The 24,486-nt window shown below is 41.4% G+C and overlaps 1 protein-coding gene across 4 annotated transcripts; it reads left to right on the top strand.

Annotated features, from left to right (window-relative positions):
- The first annotated feature begins 237 nt into the window (after positions 1-237).
- Positions 238-23,532, top strand: EIF4ENIF1 (eukaryotic translation initiation factor 4E nuclear import factor 1). Of its 4 annotated transcripts, none has more exons than XM_068911115.1 (19): positions 238-361; positions 749-872; positions 5,118-5,191; positions 5,572-5,699; positions 6,215-6,510; positions 7,242-7,443; positions 8,695-8,870; positions 11,399-11,534; positions 11,876-12,055; positions 14,192-14,421; positions 15,873-15,941; positions 16,356-16,539; positions 17,156-17,235; positions 17,583-17,722; positions 17,893-17,977; positions 18,987-19,119; positions 20,375-20,656; positions 20,882-21,046; positions 21,640-23,532. In XM_068911115.1, exons 2-19 carry the CDS (start codon positions 753-755, stop codon positions 21,864-21,866), a joined length of 2,907 nt encoding a protein of 968 aa, XP_068767216.1. In that variant the 5' UTR covers positions 238-361; positions 749-752; the 3' UTR covers positions 21,867-23,532. The 4 variants fall into 4 exon arrangements, with proteins under 4 accessions (XP_068767216.1, XP_068767215.1, XP_068767218.1 ...); XM_068911114.1 differs by having other exon boundaries at positions 20,312-20,656; XM_068911117.1 differs by lacking the exon at positions 11,876-12,055.
- The last annotated feature ends 954 nt before the right edge of the window (positions 23,533-24,486 follow it).

The following is a 24,486-nucleotide window of genomic DNA, read 5'->3' as shown; positions in this document are numbered from 1 at the left end:
CCGGCGCGCGCCCGCCGCCGCGCCTGCGCGCGGGCCATTAAAGGGGTGCGGGGCGGGCAGCGGAAGGCCCCGGTTACGGCGGCTGAGGAGAGCCAGAGTCGGGCGAATAGGGAGAGGGCGCGCGAGCGAGCGAGGAGCCGCGGAGGGGCCGGAGCCGCGCGAGCGGAGGCGGCGGCGGGCGGCGGCGCCGGCCCGGGGCAGGTGGTGGTGGGGGAAGGGAGCGGGTTGGGAGCGGGGCGCCGCCGCGGGCAGCGCCGGGCGGCGGAGCGGAGCCGGCGGCCGGGAGCAGGAAGCGCCGCGGGCGGCGGCGGTGAGGCCTGGAGCGGAGCGGAGCGCCGCCGGGAGACCCGCCGCCGGCGCGGTGAGTAGCGGCCGCGGCGCAGGTGGGGATCCGCTGAGTCACCTGCCCCGGCGCCCCCGCCCCCTCAGCGGGGCGCGGGGGCCCTCGGCGCCCCGGCACGGGCCTGGGCCGGGCCGCGCCGCGCTGCCCGGCCGCCCCCGCGCTGGGGCTCTCGGTGCCGCCGCCCCCGGAGCCGCGGGCAGCGGCCGGCTGGCGCCGCTCAGCCGAGGGGGGGAAGCGACAAGTAGGAAAAACGTGCTGTTGTGGCTGGCGGTGGTGGTTGTTAGGCGTCACATCTGGAGGATGGTTTGGGGGGCTGAAAGGAAAATGCACCCCTTTCCCCCCTTCCCCCCCCCCCAGAAACGCGTGTCTTAAAATTTGATGCCTTGATTTTGTTTTTTTTATTAGGTCCATGGCCAAAGGCTTTGAAGTAGCCATGGATAAAAGAGGAGGTGTAACGGAAACTGAAAATGGGGATGCTTTCCTTGAGTTGAACAGAATTACAACGAAATACCCACATCGTTACACAAAAGTAAGCTTCTCTTCCCCCCCCCCCAAAAAAAAAAAAAAAAGAAAAAAAGGTGCCTGAAGCTGTTGCTCACAGAAGTAGAGTTGGAGGCAGAGGTTTCCCTGACTTGGAAAGTCCAAGTCAGACTTGACTGACTGGTCGGTTTTGAGAGGCCTTTGTTTGGGTTGAGATTCTCAAGGTGGCATGAGACAAGCAACTTGTTTAATCTGAAGCGACTGTGTAATCTTGACTGTCCTTCATATATACTTTTGGTTCCCATCACCTTATTATATCTGTGCACCTCATAGCGTGCGCTGGGGATGACATGGTAGAGCCTGAAGTATGTTGTTCTACCAGCTTTCTCAAGCACTTGCACTTCATTGTTTTAGTTCTACTTTCAGCAATGTTTCTTTAAGAACACGACCAAAATGTTTACTTGTCGTATGATGCTACTTTCTTGGGATAGGTAGTATGCCAGATCACACTGGCACTTTATTTCTGTTTGGATGTTTTCTTAGAACAGGTCTTGTTTGGGAGTTAGAAGCTTAGCACTTATGCATCCAACCACTCTTTAATGTTAAAACTTTAACACAGGTGCCCTTGCTCAGCTGTGATACCTGAATGTATGAGTGGAAGAACCTCGTTAAATAATGTGCAAATAAACTTACCTAGTGTTAAAAAAAATCTTTGATAAACCATGAGGTTTTTAAGGTTCAAATTCTGTTTTGGATCTTGGTGCTGTGCTGAAAGATGACTTTTTTTTTTTCCTTAGAACAAAAGCCTTTATGAAGGTGGTTGATATTTTCATTGTTGAAAGCTGTGGAAACAGGTGGTCATGGCTTTGCAGAAATCTATTAAGATATTTTGCAACAAAGGGCTTGAAGTGAGGAAGAGAGAATGAGACAGTGTACTGTTGCTGACTGTATTATCTTGCCTGAGGAATTCTGAACTGTTAGTTTCCTAGTAGGTTGTTTTAAAAAAAACTATCATTGTGTCTCTGTTCCACTGAGATAGTGGAACTAGCTTACTTTCACCAGACATCAACAATGGCCTGAGTATTTCAAAACTGCAAAACTTATATGGGAATAGTATGGCTTCTCTAATTCTTTTCTTAGAAAAGATGTTCTCTTAACTTTCCAAGATGCAAACTATAGTATTGTTCAGAACTTGTTATTCAGTTACCCCTAAAGCAAGGGGGGGGTGGTGGCTTTATCTCTGAACGTTCCCTGTTCCTAAAAGCTATATCTGTTCTCAGTTGATCTCACTCAGCTCTTCTCAAGAAGAATAACTGAATGCAACTTGAGATTCTGGTGGCTGTTTTGAGCAGTATTCGGGCAGCACTGATGGTAGTTGTACAATGAAATTGGTGCAGTTGTAGCTGCAGCTGTTAACTCTGTACCCCTAATTCTGCTCAGAATAAAGTGACTGAATTATTGCCAGAAGGCAGCTAGTCTTGTTTATCTATCTGCTTCCACAGAGCTTGGAGTGAAGAAACATATATAAAAAAATAAATCCATGTTAAAATGTCCACATAGTAATATTGCTATTTTTTTTTTACAATTAACATGCCTTAAATGCAGCTGATTTAAGATGCTCATGGGATTAATATTAAAAGCTGTTTTCACATGATCCAACTCCCTATGGGGCGGGGGAAAGAAATAGTACTTCAGGAGATATACTGATTTGGAGGAGGGCCTGTTTTCCTTTGACAATTTATATTCACTTTCTACTGGTGGGAGAACGACTGGTTCACACTATGAATCCTCAAACTGCTTGAATAATACTTCCTAATAACAGCTAAACACACCTTTCCCCTTACCTGCTTGAAAGTACTGCTGGGTGAATCAAAAAAAACTGTGAAAGTGCTAACACTAATCTCCTCTATTATGAGGAAATGTGTTATATTCTCAAAGCTGTGTCTTTCCTAGTTCTTTAAAAGCTGTTACTCCAGCTAACAAGTGAAAGCTTAAAAAAAAACAATTCAAATCTTCCTCACTTCAATGGAAGACTTGCAATAGAATTTGATTGGAAGTCTAGGGACTCCCTCTCGTGGCCAGCAAAATAGTAAATATGAAATCTGATGGTGGACAATGCCATTAATACTTCTGATATCTACATCCAGACTATGATAGTATTACAGTACTAATGTTTCTCACAGGTCATAATTTATTTTGGGAGGCTGTGGGTGCAGGCCAGTCTGCCTCCCTTTAAAGCTCTGCTCTCCAGGCTGTCTGGTCTTGCTAGGAAAATATAACTCTTTATGGTGAAGGCTAATACAAGTTAATGCTGGGAGCTCCCTGCTGTCTGGGACTCCCTTCTCTGGTGCAAGCCCTTTCCAAGCAGCAGCTCTTCTTTTCGAGAAAGATGATGAAACACCAGTGCAGGATAGAGAATGGCTATGTGGCCCTACCCTAGTTTTAGGGACCTAGGGTTTTATCCCTAGGGTTCAGGGATAAGTTCTATTCCAGACTTCTAGTAGGGCTAGGAAAGAGTAGGTTTAGAGTCCTTGCATAGAGCAGGGAACAAGATTAATGTGAATACTAGACTTACCCTAAATAGGGTTAAATAAAATGGACTCTTCAGAATGCATTACTGTAATAATTGCTAGTACCATCTTGTCTGCTAGATAGTATCCATTCTACATATTGCCAGCATAAATGTTATCCTGTCACATTCAAATATTCCTCTTCAGTCAAATGATTTCTCCCAGTCTAGCTGAAGTGTTCCTTGGTATATTAAGCTGTTATGGGGGGGAGGGTGTATGTACCTATATACATATTTTTCTTAGGTTTTGTACAGCTATTGAGTAATTGACATCTGGAGTCTTTCAAGCAATGTGACTATAATCACCTGTTGAACACTGTAGTTCAATGTTGCATCTTTGGGAGGATGTTAGAGACATTCCCTTCTTCAGTTTGGTTCATGTGGTGTCTGCTGTTAGGATCCCTTTATCCTTCTAGCTTCCACTGATTTCTACCCAGTTCTGAATCCGTTCAGTACAGTTGGGAGTGAGGCAGACTGAAGTAAGATAAGCTAGGGAAGAGGAGTAAGTTTAATTAGAAATATACATCTTTATTGCTGCAGCTGAGTTAATCATGATTCAAAGCATCAACTATCGCACCATTAATACAGCTTTCTAAATGTGGCAAACTGCAGTGACACTCTAGATTAAATGACCAGCTGTTCAGGGGTGTGCAGTTGTAAGTCAAGGACTGTTTGTAAGCTGGTAGAAAGTGGAAAACTGAAGTAATTATTCAACACTGATCTGGCATTGGATTGAGTAGATATAACTGTAAAATATACGTGTCTTTTTTTGTTGGAATTGGTGATGGTCAGAAATAGCAAGCTTGTCTGGAACTGAGATCTATCTTAATTGCTAGTATTGCGGTAATACTTTTTTACTCTCTGAATCTTATACAGCATTGAACATAGCAATTTTCATTGCATCTTAAACTTACTAGTGCTAATATCAATCATGTTTATCTTGCTTGTAAGTTTAGTTGTCCAGGGAAGTGGATAAGTAGAACATATACAATGTGAATAGCCTTTCAAGTGCTAATGAGGACTGAACTTGACCTAGTAAGGCTTAGTGCTTCAAGTAAGTGTGACTTTAGAGAGTTAGCATATGTAAGACTGAAAGCAAGTTTTACTCCTGTAGTCATCTAATATGACAAAAACTTTAAAGGGAAGCTGAAGTCACTTGCTAGGCATTATGCTACTAAGTTGCTCATACCGGTTAGTAATTTAAGACTGTATATTTGTTTTCAGGTTTTTTTTGTAGTTCTGATGTGACGATGCGTAGTTATAAGTCTAAAGGCTTAACAGCTGCCTCTTTGGAAGCTCCACCAGTAAAAAGGCTGCTTCTGACATCTAAATCGCTCTCAAAGGGTTCTTCTGTGCAGATGCTTGTTTTATGAAGTATCAATGTTATCTTGGCCCAGTCTCTTGCTTCTCAAGCAGTATTATTGTCTCAGGTATTGTAGATTAAGGTAATGGGAGGTATGATCTGTAGTTCTAATTAATGAATTGGTTCTTCTGAGACAAAGTTTGCCCAGTGGTCATCAGTGGAAGAACTGAAAAATAAACTTGCTTTCCAGTGTAAACTCTTCACTATACCAATAAACAGGAAATGAAACACACTGGGAAATTTGGGTTGTTGGTTTAAGGCACTATATTGAGCAGACAGTCTGGAATAGATTGGGGGGAGGGGGGGGTGTCACTTGAATCTTGTCTGGGTGAGAGCTGGAACTAACTTGTTGCTTCTTCCAGGAAGAATTGCTGGATATTAAAGAGCGTCCCTACTCTAAGCAAAGACCTTCTTGTCTTTCTGAGAAATATGACAGGTATTTTCTTCATTATATAAATAACTATATATGTCTCCATTTCAAAATAACTTTACATAGGTGTGATTTCTTAAGAAGTTTTTCCTATCTTGATACAAGATATATTTGCTCTAGAGGTTCATATACTACAACATTTTGGAAATTAATCTACTAGGATAGGCTTATTCTAGCTTTAAATTCTGTGCATTGAACAAAGATTATAACCTGAGATCCAGCAGAAATAACTTAATGCGATACAAGTCTTACAGGCTTAAAAGCCATGTTTCAGCATGGCTTTAAGTGCTGCATTCAGTTTGATAATTCTGCTAGTTTTCAGGTAGTGCAATGAATTATTTATTAGGTTGCAAGTAGTAAGTAATCCTGGAACTTTGTTTTCATAGTGATGGTGTTTGGGATCCAGAGAAGTGGCATGCATCTTTATATCCAAGTTCAGGAAGAACTTCACCAGTGGAAAGCTTCAAAAAAGATTTGGATTCAGATCGGACTTCTCTTATGCGTAGGATAGTAGGTGAGTGCGTTTTTGTAGCACAGGACTCAGAATTGAACATAGGGTGCTGGCCAAACCTTTCCTTGGGGATGACATCAATGGGATGAAGCAAAGTCTCCCTGAGAATTGTTTGACTAAAGTTGGGGGAGGCGGGGAGGACAAGGAAATCTTGGTTGTTCCAAGTGTGGACTAGTTACTGGTATTCTGGCAACTCTTACTTAAGAACAAACTTAGACTGCGGTCAGTTGTTGCATCCTGAAGTTCAAGGTTAAGTACTCTTAGTGAGAGAACAGATACTTCCTGGAAGACAGAGCAATGATTCCTCAATATTGAACTATAAACTTATTTTTCTTTTTCTTTGCGCTTCCTGGAATCCCTGGCTGTATTAGCTTCACCAGAAATTTAATTCACGAGTACTGTCTTCCAAAAGACTTGGAGTGGTAGCAAGGCTGTAGAACAGAAGAATGTTATACAGCTAAGGTATTAGTAAATACAAGCTATTAACTTGAATTCTTTGTGTGATCTTTTACCTGTAGATCCAAGGGAGCGAGTGAAAGAAGATGACTTGGATGTAGTCTTAAGTCCACAAAGGCGAAGTTTCGGAGGAGGCTGCCATGTAACTGCAGCTGTTGGCTCACGTCGAGCAGGGAGCCCCTTAGAAAAAGAGAATGATGGTGTCCGTGTTATTGGTGGCCGCAGGATTGGCAGCGGAAGAATTATCTCTTCTCGTAACTTTGATAAAGACCACCGGGGTGGTGAAAAAGACATACGTGATTCTAGAGATGCAAGAGACAGAGATCGTGAGAGAGACTACAAAGATAAACGTTTCAGGGTTTGTTCTTCCTTGTCCTAATAGAATACTAAATCAAAATTCAAGTGTTTTGTGCTAAAAGCAACGAGGGCAGGTTCAACTGCTGTATGCAGTTGAATATTCCACACAAGTAGGCATTTCTTTAGCCTTAGAAGCTGCCTTATCGTGTAAAATATGTGCACTCAGTGCTTCAGGAAGTTCGTTTTTAGTCTTTCTGACAGATTGACTGGGATGCATCTAGTTTTCTGTATCCTGCAAGCCTCTGCTGTACATAATGGCAAGAATACTTCCTGAAGGACATTTGAATATCTTGCCGTTAACTGCTGCCTTTTGAGTTTACTAAGCATCCATGTGCAGTCGGACAGCAGGTTTCTCCCTAGCACTTATCAGCAAGTGCTGTCTTTAGCTGCAGCAAATGGAAGCTTTGTGTGCTTTTAGGGCATCCTTTTTTTTAAAAAAAAAAAAAAAAAAAAGGTGGGGGGAGGATGGACAGACCCACTAACTGCCTTTCAGGTTACAAAACTGAGTTCATAGAAACACTTTAGACCAATAGCATTACAGAGCAGAAATTTAGCTGTTTGAAATGTAAACTCTGAAAGCTTACTGTGCACCCCAAATGTGTATTGAAAAGCCCTAAAAAGAGAAGCTGGAGTGAATTGGTAGCCACATGTTTTTGAGGCAAGGAATCTTATGGAATTGTAGTTAATTGTTAACTTGATGTGCTTGGTTGTTTGTTTAACATCCTGCTTCAGAGGGAATTTGGTGATAGCAAACGTGTCTTTGGGGAACGAAGAAGAAATGATTCTTACACTGAAGAGGAACCAGAGTGGTTCTCTGCTGGTCCCACGAGTCAGTCTGAAACCATTGAGCTCACAGGCTTCGATGATAAAATTTTGGAAGAAGATCACAAAGGGAGAAAACGTACAAGACGACGCACAGCCTCATTAAAAGAAGGTAATGGAAAGGCCTTATTTGCCTACTAGTATTGTATGTTGACGCTTACAGAGGTGTTCTGTTACAGATCCAGGCAAGCGTCAAGGATAATGTAGCTCGCTAAGCTTTATCTTAAACTTTCATAACTCTTGGTCATCCTGAAGCACAAGACAAGGCCATGAATGAACTTTCTTTTAGAAAAATAGCTTATTTCAAGGTATTTTATGATGTATAACCTCAAAGGCAGGACTGGGAGGCTGGAAAACATGTATGGATAAATGATACGGGGCAGGGTTGTATGCTACCATATGGGTCTTGTCTGTTTCTATATTCTGGCTTGGTGTAAGCCAAGTTAATGCTTTGAGATACTTGAGGTAACCTTTGTCTTGCATAGTAATATCATGTGTATTGGGAACCCTGGGCTGTGCATACAGCTGCCAACAGTATATAGCTTTAAGCTGAGTTCAGGGACTCTTGTCTGAATTTGCGTTGGTAGTCACTTGGCTCCGCAAAGCTACCATGATTACCACTGAAAAAGCTGCAGTATAAACTGACTGAGGCAAGAAGGAAGATGCTGCCTTAATGCTGGAAATTCCACACGTGGACAAAGTAAGCCTGAAAAGTTCAGGTTTAACTGTGTATTTCCTGAACTAAATGTAGTACAGTTTTAACCCTGTTAGGCTTGTAGTCATGTTAAAGTTGTCTTGCAGCATCTGTGCAAGCTTGACAAGTCTAACTTGGGTCTGCTCCTGCCAGAGGAATAGGAGCAATACTCTGTTGTATCTTGACAATATTAAGAAAGCTCATATCATGCACCAGTTTTCAGAGAACCTGCTCTTTGGGGCATCTAGGAAGAGAGCAGGAGCTGCCAAAGGATTCTCAAAAGAGAAACAGCACCAGCTGTTAACTTAATGTAGCAGTTACACCTGCTTGTCTGCTTTACTTATAACATCTGATCTCTATTCTGGCCACTTTCTTGGGTTGATCAGGATGCAGTTATTGATTAAATGGCAATTCTTATCATGTTTTGATGCAGATAGCCTTAATTTCAGACCAGAAGCTCTGTGCCAGAGACAGAGTGGGTCTTAGTTCTTGTTGTAACAGACTTGCAGCTACCGCAATGTAACTAATCAAGTATCACATAGGTGGCTAGGTTACTTTGGTCATAGACTACTAATCCCAGGTCAAATCTATTTCCTATGGGAACAGCACCTATCGGGCAATACTAAAGTTCAGTGATTCAGTAATCACTTTTTTTCTTTCTCCTTTCAGGGATAGAATGCAATGGTGGAGTGGCAGAAGAAGATGAAGTGCAGACTGTCCTTGCCAATGAAACTCCAGCAGATCAAGAAGTTCCTAGGGAAGCTGTTCTACAAGAGCCAGCTCCAGGAGAGTTTGACTTCAATGAGTTCTTTAACTTGGATAAAAGTGTTCCTGGGCTGGCTTCGGTGAGTTTCTTTAGGCTGGGTATATTCTTGAGAGAAGCGTTCTTTTCTGTTGCCTTCAGTGAAAGTTAAAACTCTTTTGCTTTGCGAAACCTACTTTATGAATTGTAAGTCTTAAGGTTTTTTGCAAAAATATTTAGCTTTGGAACGTTAGGATGTTACTTCCAAAGTGTTATCTTTGGGACTAGCTTCATCTCCAAAGAGAGAATATGAGGTAAACTAGCTGCTTTTTTTCCCCTTTATTTTGATTATTATTGAAGATCTAAAATCGGCATCTTGGCTGGATTTTTCCTTGGAGTATTGCAAGTGTTCAGAGAAAATTCACTACTCGGCTTTTATGTAGCTGAAAACAGAACCCCTTGCAGCAAGTCCGAATCGTGGCAAAGGGATATTTTGTGCAAGCTTCCTGGAAGGCAGTAAGCCTGGAAGACATCTGGTGAATACTGTCTCTGAGCTATACGTTCAGTGTTATCAATACTAGTAGTGTGGCTGAAAAAGATACCTGAGAGGGTTTGATTCTTCATTATTTAAGCCTCTGCTTAGGGGTTGACTTGTTGTTTAGCACTATTACTAGTGAGTTGGAAAAACAAACATACCCTACCAATTTGAACAAAAGCACTCCTAATGTTATCAATGCAACCAGCGGACACTCAGTGAAACAGGTCATACCTGAGATGCTGCTGATATGTAGGAACTCATAACAAGACTACGATGAGTAAAAAGGTTGACAGTTGCACCATAAAACCTATTATTGGAAGATTCTTGTCTCCAGCCATGGGTGTTCTGGAACATCTGATCTCTATAGGTCATAGTGGATGGTGTTCATTATTTTTAGTGTGATGGCTATAACTGGTCCATGTCTCTCTTTGTCCCCTTCCCCGTGAGCAGGGGTAAGCAGGTCCAGCAAGTACTGACTAAGCATAATCCAGTTTCATAAACTTCATATGGTGATGTTTCTGTTCAGACTTTTTCAGCACTGGGAAGAAAAGCTATTCTTGATTATTCTACTAATCAGTTATACCATCTAGGTAGAACTGGAGTGAAAAGGGTTCGTCTTGTAGAAAGATAAATGTGTTAGAATAAACAACTCCTTACCTTGACGGAGAAGAAGCAGGCCTGATCTGCAGTGTAGATACACCAGGGTTTTAAAATAGAATCTTGACCTAGTCTTTAATGTGGAAAAAGCTGCTTGCATTCAAAAAGTTGATCATACAGTGCCAAATATGTAGGGAAAGTTTGTTCTCCCTTCACCAGATGTACGTGATGCATTTTTAGACTTGACTATTTGATTTTCACCACATGTGCAAGATGGCTTGCTTCAAAAGCAGACAGTTCACAAGCCACAATATTTGCTGATGAAACATTAGTGGGAAGATGTATTCTGTCACAAAAGTGAGTTTCAGGCTAGCTAGAGCATGTTGTGATTACTTTTTTCTTTACATTGATAATATGATGTCTGCGGCAAGTGTAACAGTAGATTTGTCTATGGTCACTTGCTGATGTAATGATTTTAATTTTTCTAACATGTTAGATTACAACACGATCAAAACCAAATGGATCAATAATGTCTTGTTTTTACTGCTGTAAGTAGTGGTTAACACCACTTGTTTAACAGAAAACAGCTGCTTTTCTGGCTGAATGAAGCTGTTCTTCCATTCACCTAAAAGTAAATGTGTTGCTTTGGCAGGTCTCAAGATAGTATCTAGTTAAAAAGCCTATTTTTCAAGTTAGAAAAAGCTTTCGTTTGAATTATGGGGGTGGGGAGGGAGAAAGCAACTTGCTGATTTTGAAGTACTTGTAATGATTAGCAAAGAGGTAAACACAGTCACTATGTAGTGATATCTGACAAACTCTATGAAGCGCTGTTTACTGCCTTCAGTTCTGCCTGAAGGGAGAAAGTACTAGCTGCCTCTATAATGGACACAGACTCCATTGGCTTGAAGAACGTGACCCTCGTGTTAGTCACAGAATGGTTCAGCATGTGAAGTGCCCTTAACTACTGGCCTCTTCCCTCACCCCTTGTGGGCTCCTCCCAAGTTAGGGAGTAATCTTTAGGCAAAGACAGTACCTGCAGTGAAGTGCAGTGCCAGAGCTGAATCATGGTTGCAGGCAACTCACGTGATCAGAATACTACTTCCGTACAGTGATAGGAACTACTGGGCCATCTCTCGGAATTACTAGGTTATTAGTTCTATCTTACTGCAATTCTTGTGGCAGGTACTTCTCTTGCTGTTCTCTTGCATCCCCTTTAAAATGGCATAGTTGTAGTCCTTGGATGCCCTGATTATACTGTTTGTTATATAGTCTTAATCCAAACAAATTATTCATATAAATTAAATGTGCAAGGTGGATTATGGCAACGCTGACTTCAAAAGTGGTACTACCTTTGGTAAGGAAATAGTAGTTCAAAAGCTTCTAAGAATAAGATCTGGTTGTCAGTAGCAGAAGAATCTTTGCACAATAAAACTTCTCAAAGACCTTTCTGGTTTTGCTTCCGTTAAGATTGTCTAATTTTTTTCCCCATGATCTAGATGATAGAGGATGTGCTGGGGGAAGGTTCAGTGTCTGCCAGCAGGTTCAGCAGGTGGTTTTCTAATCCTAGTCGTTCTGGAAGTCGGTCAAGCAGCTTAAGATCTACACCACATGAAGAACTTGAGAGGCTTGCAGGTAAGATCATGAGACAATGTAAGGTCAGGTACCCTTCTTCCATATTCCTTCCTACCCCTTCAGTAAGGACAAGGCAGATAAAGCTTTAGGATAGTCAGTTCTCCCCCAGTTTAAGCACTTGCCATTCTTCTGGAAAAACTTGGAATAAGCTGCTTTAAGTTCTTCTTTTACAGATGTTCTTGTCATGCTCCTGATTACTTTCCAGCTGATCTTGGGCAGGGGGTGCAAGGCATAGCTTTTCAGTGTCAGTGAAGTATTGAACTTGGTTACCAGTGTATGTTCATCTTGAGACATTGGGTTGGTAAACTGATGTGGCGGTGCTCCTGGTTTTGCTGTTTCAGGTCTAGAGCAAGCCATTCTCTCCCCTGGCCAGAACTCTGGAAACTACTTTGCTCCCATTCCATTGGAAGACCACTCTGAAAACAAAGTGGACATCCTAGAAATGCTACAGAAAGCCAAAGTGGACTTAAAACCTCTCCTCTCAAGTCTTTCAGCCAACAAGGAAAAGCTTAGAGAGAGCAGTAAGTGCCTCTTCAGATATTGTGGAGTTCCTGTGATGCCATATCTCAAGGCAAGAGGCTTGGTATTCTGGAAGCCTCAATTGCCGAGTCCAGAAGTAGGAAGTATTGTAGGTTTACGTACACTTCAGAAAACCCAAAGTTCTACAAATCTCAGTTACATCATCACTGATTCTTTTCATCCTAATCACAGGATGACATCAGGACTTTATCAGCCCATTCTACTGGCCAGTACTAATCATAAGTCAAGATGATGCAAGACTTCATCTGAGTTGCCAGCTTTCTCTGGCTTCTACATAAACTTTTCATTTTGGAGACTGGTGATGTCAATTCTGAACTTATTTGGCATCTAAACTCTGGCTTTACCCAAAACTTAAACCATGAGTACTCTTGCAAGCATCTGTTTAATGGATCAAAATGATCCATTAAGTAGCGCTATCCAAAACAGATGAACAATGGTTTGAGGGTGTCAGGTTTTTCAGTGTATACTGTAAAATTAAACTTTTCTCAAGACTGGCTAGCACTTGAAGCACAATGGGTTGTGCTTGCTGTTCAGAGAACTATTTAATTAACAAATGTAGAGCTACACCATAGGGACAGACTTGTTTTTGTTTTAGTTTTAACTTACTTGGCCAAAATCACGGAATTATAGGGAGCTTATTCTGACAAAATTAATTTTGCTGGCATCAGCTGCCCTAAAGTCACTTTTATGGCCAACTAAGCTTAATGTTCAAGGACATCTCAGAGTTAGGGATTTGCATGTTTGGGCCCACAGGGTGCATGGACAGTACAAAAATGCATGTCACCTTTGAAATCTAAGTTTAATTCCAACTTGGTTTCTTTTGGCAAGCAGCATGTATTGCCATGTGAACTTAAAACTGGGCTGAACAGAATGTAATGCTACTTCATGATTTGCGTGAGAGGACTAGGGAGGAAATCATCCAAGAACTGCAAATATTCTTAAGCATCCAGTCTGGGAGTAAGAGGCTCTGGCCAACATGTGGAAAGATTTTCCTCAATTTGACTTGAATAGAGCTACAAGTTTCTTCTATGTTCTGCTTAGTCTGGCTTTTTTCTACTAAAAGCTTCCTAAATTTTGCTCCTCGCAAAGCAACGATGAAGGGACAAAAAATTGTGTGGAAATTTCTATTCGCTTCAAAGTACCTGATGTCAGTTCCATGTTCTCATAAAATGCTGTATAGTTCTTGACATGTTATGGAGTTCTCAGGTCAGTTCCTCTCCTCCAACATCATACTTTTCCTCATGTTCCATAGTGCATGTCTGAACCATTGTTTCTCTTCTCCACCTTCTTGCCCAAATTTCCAGTAAGTCCTATTTTCTTTGGGCTGACATCTGTTACAGCAATCCATGGCATGTTCCTATCTTTTCCTTTTCTCTTAAGGCATTATAGCTTGTGACATGTGTAAACTGGTCCATAAAGCATGTCTAGCCTTGATGACAGACTTGAGATACATATATATATCTATAGGGGAAAAAAGCACTGCTTATTAATGCTTGTATCTTTATTCTGGTTATGTCAGTGAAATCTTTCTATAATGGCTTTAATTTCTGAGGAAAAATTAATCTACCAGAAACTTTATGCACACCAAACTAAGTGTGCAACTGAGTCTCCGAAATATCTAGACTTTTCAGGTATGTATTCTACCTATGGTGGCTTCAGACAACTTGACATCACTTACACTGGCTGTAAGACAATCTGGTTTCCTGAAGTACAAGCTGAATGGAACTCTCTCCTAATTGGAAGTGAACAAGCTTGGTGATTGTGAGAGGAAGACTCTCTGTAAAAAGCAGGTGAAATCCTAATATGCTGTTGAATGTAGAATTAAATGCCTTACAGGATGAGTGAAAACTAAGGAGAGAGTATCAGTTGAAACCCAAACGGGTTCTTAGAATCTTACATGCCTATTGTTGTGCATGGCTATATTTTTAATTTGAGTATTGGGATGTCAGTGTAACCACTGGTCAGTCATGGTTTGGCAGCTAGTATGAATGTCAGAAGATAAATTTTTGCCGATTACCTTGTTTTCGAACAGCTTTTCTTCGGCATCCACACAAGAATCATTAGCTCACTTGTAAACCAAGATGCTCTGTTTACTGTATTTCTTCTGTATCTCTTAGCACACTCAGGAGTTGTACTTTCAGTAGAAGAAGTAGAAGCTGGGCTAAAAGGACTGAAAATGGATCAGGAGGGGAAAATTGCTACTCCATTTATGGCTGAGCAAATGGAGGAAGCATTGAATGTAGCTGGCTCCAGACAGATCAAGAAAGATGGAGATATGACTGCATTTAACAAACTAGTCAGCAGCATGAAGGCAAGTGGGACTCTACCTTCGCAGCCCAAAGTCAATGTAAGTAACAGACACCTGGCTCTACTGAACTATAAATGGATCTATGCTAAAACACAGGATACAAACTGGAAATATCCTACATGATGCTTATGATACCAAAATGTGGGGCTTGATTGGGCACAACAGCTTGCTAGTAATATTGGCTCTTATTAAAAGGAGTTACTTGGAGGGGGAAGAAAGGGAGGTGCTTTGGTCGCTTTTTTCCCCGGGTGAGGCAATTAGATTTTTCAGTTCAGAACTCACAGGAGTGATTTCATGCCAAGTTTCTAAAAGCCTCAGAACTCTAGTCCTATGTGAGAAGTCTAATAATTGCCTTCTTTAAAGCAGATGTACACAAAGACCTAGTCCAACTGCTTAACAGCTGGACTTCAAGAGTAGATATTTGCCCAGAGAAAGATCCTGCATGATGAAAAGCCTGATTTTTTTTTTTTACTCCAGAGAGGATATTTTGATTAGTGTCTAAGACTCTTCGATGCTTGGCCTCATTTTGTCTGAACCTCTAGATTTGTCTGAATCCCTCTTCCACAGAAGAGGTACTTACTACATATAACAGGAATCATCAGTCCACTCTTCACAGACTTGCTAGTGCTAGCTCAAAGGCTGTCTCAGTCTTGCTATTAAGACAGCTCTGGTAAAACACTTCTCGTATGGGTACAATTCACACTTATTTGAAGCTAGAACATCTTGGTTTAGTGGGTTTTAAGAGGAATGTCAGTACACAAACTAATGCTTTAAGGACTTTAAAATTACTTGTACTAAAGTAAACTGAATGCTTAGATTTTGGGGGGGCGGGGGGTGCCGTCTCTTTATGCATACTGTCCTCTGGAGGGAAGCAGAGGAGTTACTGTTCACTGTTATGACTACGTATGTTCTGGGAGCTGCCACAAACTCAGTATCTCCTGAGAACAAAACTGGATGTGTAGGAAAAACAGGGCAAGCCCATTCAATATGGAGTGAATTAAAGATTGCTTCAAGTTTCTGACGCTTTCAGAAGTTATGGGACATAGCTCTAAAATGATCATTGCAGTGTTCTGTATAGTTATATTACTGCACGCAAGCTATCTAATATCCCTGATATATTACAATAAAATTACCTATTATTGTATATAATACTATATTATAGTACTGAGTTGTTTCATGCAGTTTGAGTCTCGTGTAGTTGGGAAGTTATGAAAGCCTGTACTGTATGATCACAAAGGGCCCATACAGCTTAGAGCATCTGTTGTAGGTTCTGCAGTAAAGCAGCCAGTGGTGTTATGCCCTGCTGCTCCCTAGTATGTGTTACAGGAAAACTCAGTTTAGCTCATGAGCAGGTTTTAAAACTAGATGACTTAGATTTTGATAGTGTGCTTATCTTTATTGCGTTGGCTTGTGGTAGATACTTTGAGACAGATGTGGATTGCCTCTTAATGAGTCCCATATCTACATTTAGTGTTTTTCATTTTTCTTAGAGCCTTGAAAGCCACTTGATGTCACCTCCAGAGATGCCAGGCCAGCCTCTATCAAAGAACATTCTGCAGGTATTTCTCATTGGGGATACATTTTTAAGTACTTTTTTCAATAGGAAAATCAAAAGATTACTTGAAAACAAAGCGTTTAAAGCAGATTAACTGTGAACTAAATTAATCTAAGATGGATTAGTAGTTGGATTTCCTTCCCTATAGGGGAAAGAAAACCACTCACAAAACTTAACTGTAGGCAGTTTAGTTTACTTCAAAATTTGAATCTTGTGGTGGTATTTCCCATGATTACAATTTGAAAATGAAAAATCTGGCTAGATGCCCCTTTCTAAGGGCAATCCAGAGGTAGTATATCTAGTTGCATAAGTCAGCCTTGTCTGTTTAACTTGCTATAAATAGCATAGCCTGTAGTCTAGTAAAATGAGCCCCTTTGTATAAATAGATCATATTCTGAACAATTTTCTCATTACTTAGGAACTTCTTGGTCCACCTATTACCAGACCTGCTTCATCAAATGTCTTAAGTGGCCTGATAGGTGGTTTGGAACCTGCAGCCTCTTTACTGGGACAAAGAGCACCTTCTCCCCCTATTCCACAGGTGTTTCCAACTCGGGCTGCTTCTGCAGATTACCTGCGCCATCGGATATCTTCACCTCTTGGTGAGACTGTAGAGCACGGTATTTTTTTTGATAGAAGACAACTCAAATTTAAGTGTTCTGAAGAGTACTTGGCAGTATAATGCCACTTGGCTGGCAATTAAGTCGGTGCCTGCCTCTTGAGTGCATGTGCAAGATGATATCACTTTTCTTTCTCTTCCCTAATGTTAAGTATGGGCTTAATTCCAATAAGCAGGTCCAAGTTACTAGAAAACTTCTAGTTTTAAGGTGGCCTGCTGAACAGTAGGTTAGACCAAGTTGGATTTTTCTGCAGCTACCAGGGTAGTGCATGAACTCTTTTGCAATTTAACTGTTTTACTCTCCAAAAATGCAGATTCCTCTCTAACTTGTCAACTAGACCTCACAGGAAATCTTGGTGCAGAATAATGTGTTCAGCTACTGGGCAAGTAGCTAATTTTCAGGTACTACTTGGCCATCTGCATTACAAAACACTAGCAGTTGCCTTCTGGTAGCTCTCCAGTCTAGTGACAGGGAAGAGACAATTGTACAGACGTGGTCAGTGATGGGCTGAGAATCTTCATGTATGTTCTGGGGAAAAACTGTTAATTCTCTTTTTTTTAAAAAAAAAAAAGCAAAACTTTTGCATGTTCTTCATCAGGTTTTGGACAAGGTTCTCAGCAATTGCTTGGTGATCCATTTCCAGGTGTAAGGAAGCCTATGAGCCCAGTTGCTGCACAGGTTAGACTAAATGCCATTTGCTTAATGTGTATTCATCTCTCTTTATATTGTGGGGCATAGAACTAACTTGTAGAAATAAATACCTATCTGTTAATTCCAGATGTTTATGCTCTGGTTAGGTCAAGTTTGTCTTGCAAAGTTTAAATATCATCTCAAATTGTATTGCTATTCCATAGCAATCGTTCCATCTTAGAGTACCTTAACTAGGAGAAGATCAAAGCTTTTATGATAAAACAGATGAACTGTTGGTGGGCAGACACTTTGTGAAGATGAGTAGCTATAACAGTGAATCTTCAGTATTGTTTAAATAGACAAGCTTTGATTTGATTCTAACAACTCTATTTCAGATGAGTCCCTTGGAGATACAGCAAGCTGCATTAGAGGGACTAACATTACCGCATGACTTAGCCATACAGGCAGCAAACTTCTACCAGCACGGCTTTGCTAAACCACAGATGGACAAAAGCAGAGATGGCTACAGAAACAGGTGAGTGACTGCAAAATCTTTAAGGGGCACACTGTCAATGGATCATGTTTTGTTTTTTCCATTGGATATTAGTACTGTTGACTTCAGCTTGTATAGGTTCTTGGCAATCCCGCTTTTATCCTGCGTCAAGAGTAGAGCTGCCTCTTACTAACTTTCCTGTCCATTAACAGGCAGCAGCGAGTGACTAAATCGCCTGGACCAGGACACAGAGGGAATACATCTTCTCCAGCCCCTACAGCATCCATTACTAGCATGGTTAGTACCTAATGTATAATAGTTCTAGGAAGAGCTGTAAAGCTGTCTGCAGTAACTAGTTTATTAATGACTGTAATCAGCATGGGGAGGGACATAAAGAGAAGTTAATCCCCTTAATGTTGCATCAGTGGCCATGTGATACAAGAATTGGTTAACTTGATGCCTAACTGACTGCCTTCACTTTGAAAAAATAGCCTTTTCTGATTACTTGGTTATCTAAAAACTGAAGCCTCATTAATGGTACCTTGACCTGGTCATCTGAAACCAAAGGAAAATAGTTATGAAAACTCAGGCCTCCCATGTTTTGCTACTTAAGTTTTCAAAATACAAATGCTGAAAGTCAGCCACTTCAGAAAATTCTGATTTTTTTTTTTTCAGGCACAGGTATTTGTAGATTATTTTGGAGCTTCAGGGTCACTTGTTGAATAAAATCTCAAAGCCAAGGTATTGCTGTTGCCTTCATTAGGATGTAAAATGTTGCTTTAATCTAAGCTTTCCTGTTAATTGGTTAAGTACTTTCTGGCAGCTCCTGGCTAATGCTGGCCAGGTTACTTGAGTTTACATAAACTTGTGGCTTCTGCAGATGCTATGTAACTTTCAGTGGGGAGAAATACAAATGAGGCAGTAGCTTTATGCAGATCTGTCAGCCTTGAGCTAATCCAACATAGGAGCTCCTGTGGAGCTGTTCTGGGCCAATAGCTAACTGCAAACAGCTGTAAGTTAAATACATCTTATTCATATTGTGTTAAGCCTGTGAAGGTATATTTGATTTTGAGGACATCTGCTTCTTACCCAGCTTTGCAGAAGTCCAATACCTTTATTAAAGAGGAGTGTTTAAACTATAGAATAAAACTATGAGATGAGGTGAAGTGAAATCACGAGGGCACAAGAAGTGGATTCCAAAGAGCTTTAAATGGAAAGCATATGCTAGAATTGGTGTCCACCCACAACTAAGTATGGCCTTGGTAATGGGTACTGAGTTAAGGCATTATTCTCATGTCTTCTGCAGCTGTCTCCTTCCTTTACACCTACCTCAGTGATTCGCAAGATGTATGAGAGCAAGGAAAAAAGTAAAGAGGAGCCAATTTCTGGGAAACTGAAAGTCAGTGATGGTAAAGATGAAAATCAGAGGCCAAATGAAGGTATTGTAATGGCTTAAAATAACACACACTTATGAGATTTGGAATGGAACTGAAGAGCTTCAACAACCTAATAAGTCCAAGCTAACTTAAGACATCCTCAACTCTTGGAGGGGATGAAGGGGTGGAAAGGGGGGCCTACAGAAAGAGTAAGGTTAGAGCTGTGTGGAGGGGTGGAGAGGTGAACATACTTCAAAGTGTGTTTTTTCTAGCAGTGTTGGGTTTATATCCATGTTTTCCCTATCTGTGAGTTCGTCGGGCCTAGTAACACTAAGAGGCCTGGCCTTGGACCAGAACTGTTTCTTTGCAACTGGTCTTGATGAACAAGTGCATTAAGAATGTTTCCGTATCTCTCTACTCCAGTAACTGAATGCAAGCAAATTATAGCCCTCTTGAGACATCTTAAGCAAACAATCAAAGCTGAGAGCAATTAAGCTCTTAAATGTAGCAAATCAAGGAAGCCTTTTGTCACCCTAACTGATGTAAGTGGCTATTAAAAGGAAGTGCTCAATACCAGTTGCCTGACCCAATAAGACTAACATGCTCAATTGTCATGACATTGCACTTCAATTCTGCTAACTACAGATATAGCTTGCTGTTCCTATTGTACAATTGACTTTTTCCTTCTAACACTGCATTACCTCAACTGGTAGCAGACAGTTCTAAGATATTTTAGGCTTTGTCAAACTGATCTAGACAGTCTGTGGTGTAGCTCCTTGAGGTGCTTTAGTGTCACAAATGCTCCTGAGCAGATGTCAGAAACAGAGGGCTGCCTCTAACCCGGAGCCATATGTCTGCACCAAAAAGAAATGGGTATGGCTAGATTTCTGGCAGAACTCCAATTCCAAATGATCTCCTCTAGGGAAGTTTGCTTGTGCTTCTTCTCTCCTTGGAGACTGATTCATCCATGCTGCCACCTGAAAATTTCTAAGTATGAGGAAAAAAGAATTAGAATTGTTGATTCTGACTTCAGCTTGAAATCAAGGGATTTCACTGAGGGACATGATGAGAAGGAATATGTTTTGAGCTTATTTGGCCAAAAGTATCCAGGAAGGATGAAAGCTTACCATTTTTATATATCTGACTACAAGTTCAGCTAGTCCTGGAATCTAGCTATCAAATCCAGTCACTAGCTCTAATTTTTCATTAGATGTAATCTCTAGCTGTGGACTATAATAGCTGTATTCAATTCTAGCTACAGATAACCTACTGTCTAGTTCTGTGGAGAATGCAGATCAAGAAACTTTGCCCACCTTAGGTACCAAACTACCTGCACTGCAACGCTCTGCATGTTCCACACCTCTTACTCAAGCAAATCGTTGCACCAAAGAGCAAGACTACAGGCCTAAATCAACTGGTAGAAAGACTCCTACAATGGCCTCCCCAGTACCAGGAGGCCCTTTCCTCCGTCCTGTTCATCAAGTACCCCTTGTTCCCCACGTACCAATTGTACGACCTGCTCATCAACTGCATCCAGGATTGGTCCAGAGAATGTTGGCCCAGGGGGTTCATCCGCAGCATCTTCCTCTACTGCAAGCAGGTAATACCTTAACTTAAGGGAAAGTGTATGAATGTTCTCTCTAACACTTATTTTGGGTTTAAAAACAGCAAAAATTGATACTTGTTACTGGCAACACTTATTACATCAAAACTTACCTTTAAAACCAGACCATAAATTCCAACACATCTCACTATATAAATGCTTGTTTTCCTTAAAGTTTCTTATGCCTATTAGGTAAAAAGCTTCCTCACTGTTGTCCAACAGGTATGCTTCCTCCTGGAGTGGACCTGTCTCACTTGCAGGGACTCTCTGCTCCCATCCTTGGCCAGCCCTTTTATCCACTACCAACAGCCAGCCATCACATCTTAAATCCACGCTCTGGGACACCTTTGCAGCTAGCAATGATGCAACAGCAACTACAGCGATCAGGTAGGTTAAAATGTAAAACAGGAATGTGAGGTTTTAAAATGCTGTGACTAGACTGTTCCAGGTAGTATACTTGTTGGCCTGTTTCGGTAGACTAAGCTAACAGGAAACTACTTCAGTGCCTACACAAAATTAGCAATCATGAATGTGTAAATGACCAGAGTAGTTCTGGCCACCGCAGGCCTTCGTGGCAGAAGGCGGCTGAATTTTCCGATTTCTTGACGTATCTTGCCATTGACTGGATCTGCCTTTTGCAGTGTTGTGAAGAGCAGTTTCTGTTCAGTGAACAGCACTTCCTTGCTGGGTGAGGAAGGCTCGCCTGCGCCCATATTGAGTAAAACGTTCTGTGATGCTGGTCTTCCAATTAAAACCGACACGGTACTGTTTCTGGAATCAGCAATGTCGGGCAGAGTTTACAGGAGTACCAAGAGAACAGACATGTGGTAATCAGTGTGGGGTCTGGATTTTCCAGGACTAATGGAGTTAATGCCGCATTCAGCTTACATGGGATACCCGTACCCTATGATTGCTTTAGGACAAATTTGCAGTCTTGGGTGAACTTATTACTCCACCTCTAATAGCTTTACATTTCACAGGCACTGGAGCACAGGGATCACCTGTTGGTGTGCAAACCACCCCCCAAAATGTGCCGTCTCGGACTGGATTATCTCATGGGCACACACAGCTTGACCATCGCCCCAGCCAGAGAAGTGGCTCTCCTATTGGCCTTGCAAAATGGTTTGGTTCAGATGTCTTGCAGCAGCCTCTCCCTTCCATGCCATCCAAAGTCATCAGTGTAGATGAACTGGAATATCGGCAGTGAACAGTGACCGCTGGGTGGGACACTTGTACTTCTTTAGACTGGATAAAAATGTCCATAGTCAGGACTTCACCTCTGTTTGTTTTTGGGGCTTTTATTTTTAGCACTCTGTGCAAAATTTCTTTTCAAGAGACTAAAGCACATGGCACCTGTCCTGGTCTCATGTCTGCATCAAGACTAAAGGATCCATTATGGCTTAAATAGTGAAGCCTGAAGAAATTTAGATGCAAGACAAAGCCAGTTTAATCCTGGAAGTGTCTATTTTTTGTTTTTGTAAGATATGTGAATGAAGTGCTGATATTCTCTAGTGTAGAGGTAGCAGCTATGGATTCCTCCTGCAGAAAACTAAATGTATAGACCCTTGTGTACAGACTTATGTATAAACAATCTTTTGTATATATACACATAGAATAGCTTTTTTGAATCTATACAGCTGTACATAAGAGTAGCTGATAACAGTTGAGCTTTAGTTGTGCCTATGGTTTGGATCTTTCTCCATTGTACATGTGGGACTTTCTTTAAGATTAAAGTTGCATATCCTAAGTGTGAGTGAACAGGATAAAGTTGCTTTGCCTCTTCTTGCTGCTCATCTCCCCTTAGTCTCCCTCTCAAACACGTCCTTCTGTCGTGTACTGTGCACTCAACGTAGCTAAAGTGTCAAAGTAAAAAGCCCACATCTTGCTGTCTGTATAACAAAGGTCTGATTCCTTGTGTGTGACTCTTGCCATCAAATGAGAGAACTGTTTAGTCTTCAAACTGCCTTGAGGATGGGACCTGGTACAGTACTGACAAAGCCAGTTCTTCAGTCTGCCATAAGCAAAGAGACTGTAGGTACCTATTTGGTCACAGTCCTCTCAAGGGGGCTGGTGCTGGTCCTTGTTCAGCTGCAGTATTTTCCTTGTTTTAATCTTTCAAACAAGTTGCTAAAGGTCATCAAAATGGAGCCTTTAAATCCTCACCCTTCAACTCCTCAGTCATAGCTGTGGTATGTTCTATGCTGCCTTCAGTTCGATTTAGAGAAGGGAGTCCTAAGAACTGTCCTAAATCTAGTGTGCATCTGCTTGATGCAATTACTGTGAAACTTGCCTCTGGAGTCTTGTTCTGTGGCTTGAAAGGGGGAGGAGGGGGTAGTTTTGTGATCTTACTGTGTATATTTGGTTTTTAAATACTATGTTCCTTTTAAGCCTGTTTCACTTTCCTGAACAGTTACATGTTCTTTCCCATCCTTCTGCTGCATGGTTCCTCACTTCACCTTCTCACTTGTGAGTCTAGTACTGCTGTCATTGTCTTCTATCTAGCTTAGGTCATTGTGCTTTTTTTTTTTTAAGTGAAAGCAAAACCAGAATTCTCACAAACTTGCTCTTAAGTCTCACTGAATGCAAAGCCAGCAGCAGAAAAATCACTTGACTGTATTATAACAATTGCCAGCATGCTGTGGTGGGTTTGTTTCAGTCCAACAGAGACAATGTTGTACAGAAATAGCAAGTTAAAATCTCCAGTGTGGAATCTCTGGGGGGGTCACCCATACTTCTAGTGGTTGTTCATACAACAATCTCTGTAAAACATGCAATCACCAGCTTGTCCTTGTAAGATTGTTTTCATACTTTTTTAACTTGACACTTTCCCAGTAACATTCTGTAAATAAAGTCAATTCTACCAGCTGTCTGTATCAACTGCTCTTAAACTATAATTTTGATATATTGACTAACCTTTAGCATTGCATTTCCTGTGTAAGCCAGAACCAGTATCTTGAGGTGAATCTCCAGGGAAAAAAACTCCAACTGTAGTAGCTTGTTCCACGTGGGAACAAACTTAATCTGTTTCACTGGAGATAACTGACCTCACTGAAGAGGTGCCAAGGAACTGCTGTATTGAAATGACAGGCCCCCCCTCAGCTGATTATAGTTAACAAGCTACAGCTGTTACAAAGGTTGTTCTTAGAGGGCTATGGTTAGTGTAGAGAAGGGTGTTCTAGTTTACCACCACCCAAAGACTTTAAGGAAAATAGCAAGCTCTAGTGCCAGCACTGGATCTTCCCCTCTACCATCTGTAGCATGTAGCCAGCTGCTAAGGACTGTATGCTTGAAGTGAAACAGAATCAAGGCTTGAAAGCTTTCTTTACTGTGCTCACCATCAAACACTGCTTCTGTTGCAGTGACTTAATGTTTAAATTAGCATCTGAAGTAGCTGCAGGTACTGCTGCTTTTGAACTGGTGAAATTGGGGGAGGTATCTGACACAAACAGCCCTACCTCCTTTTTTTTTTTCTAGGAAGAGGAATGCTACAGGCTAATGAAGTTGATATACTTTTTAACTTGAGCAGAAAGTTCAACTCTACTCGGTTTTAAGAACAATAACACTGCTGTGTTAAGAGCAGCCTGCCTCTCCTGAACAACTATTTAGAGAAGTCAGATAAGCAAGATCTTCTTATAAGAAAACTCAAAACTTAGTGCCTAGGAGTCTTTAACACAGCAGAACCTGGGCATCTAGTTTACTTTCCCTAGTATAAACAAAGTTACTACTCAAAATGAGCAGAACCTAGCATTTTCTTTCACAACTGTGGGACTACTGTCTTCTAAGTAGTAGTCACACAGGAACATCTCAGATTAAGGCAGACAGAGCTA

Source organism: Struthio camelus, chromosome 17 (genome assembly GCF_040807025.1).
Source record: "Struthio camelus isolate bStrCam1 chromosome 17, bStrCam1.hap1, whole genome shotgun sequence".
Classification (NCBI taxonomy): Eukaryota; Metazoa; Chordata; class Aves; order Struthioniformes; family Struthionidae; genus Struthio; species Struthio camelus.
The sequence above is the reverse complement of the archived record's forward strand: the minus strand, read 5'-3'. Positions and strand labels throughout refer to the sequence as shown.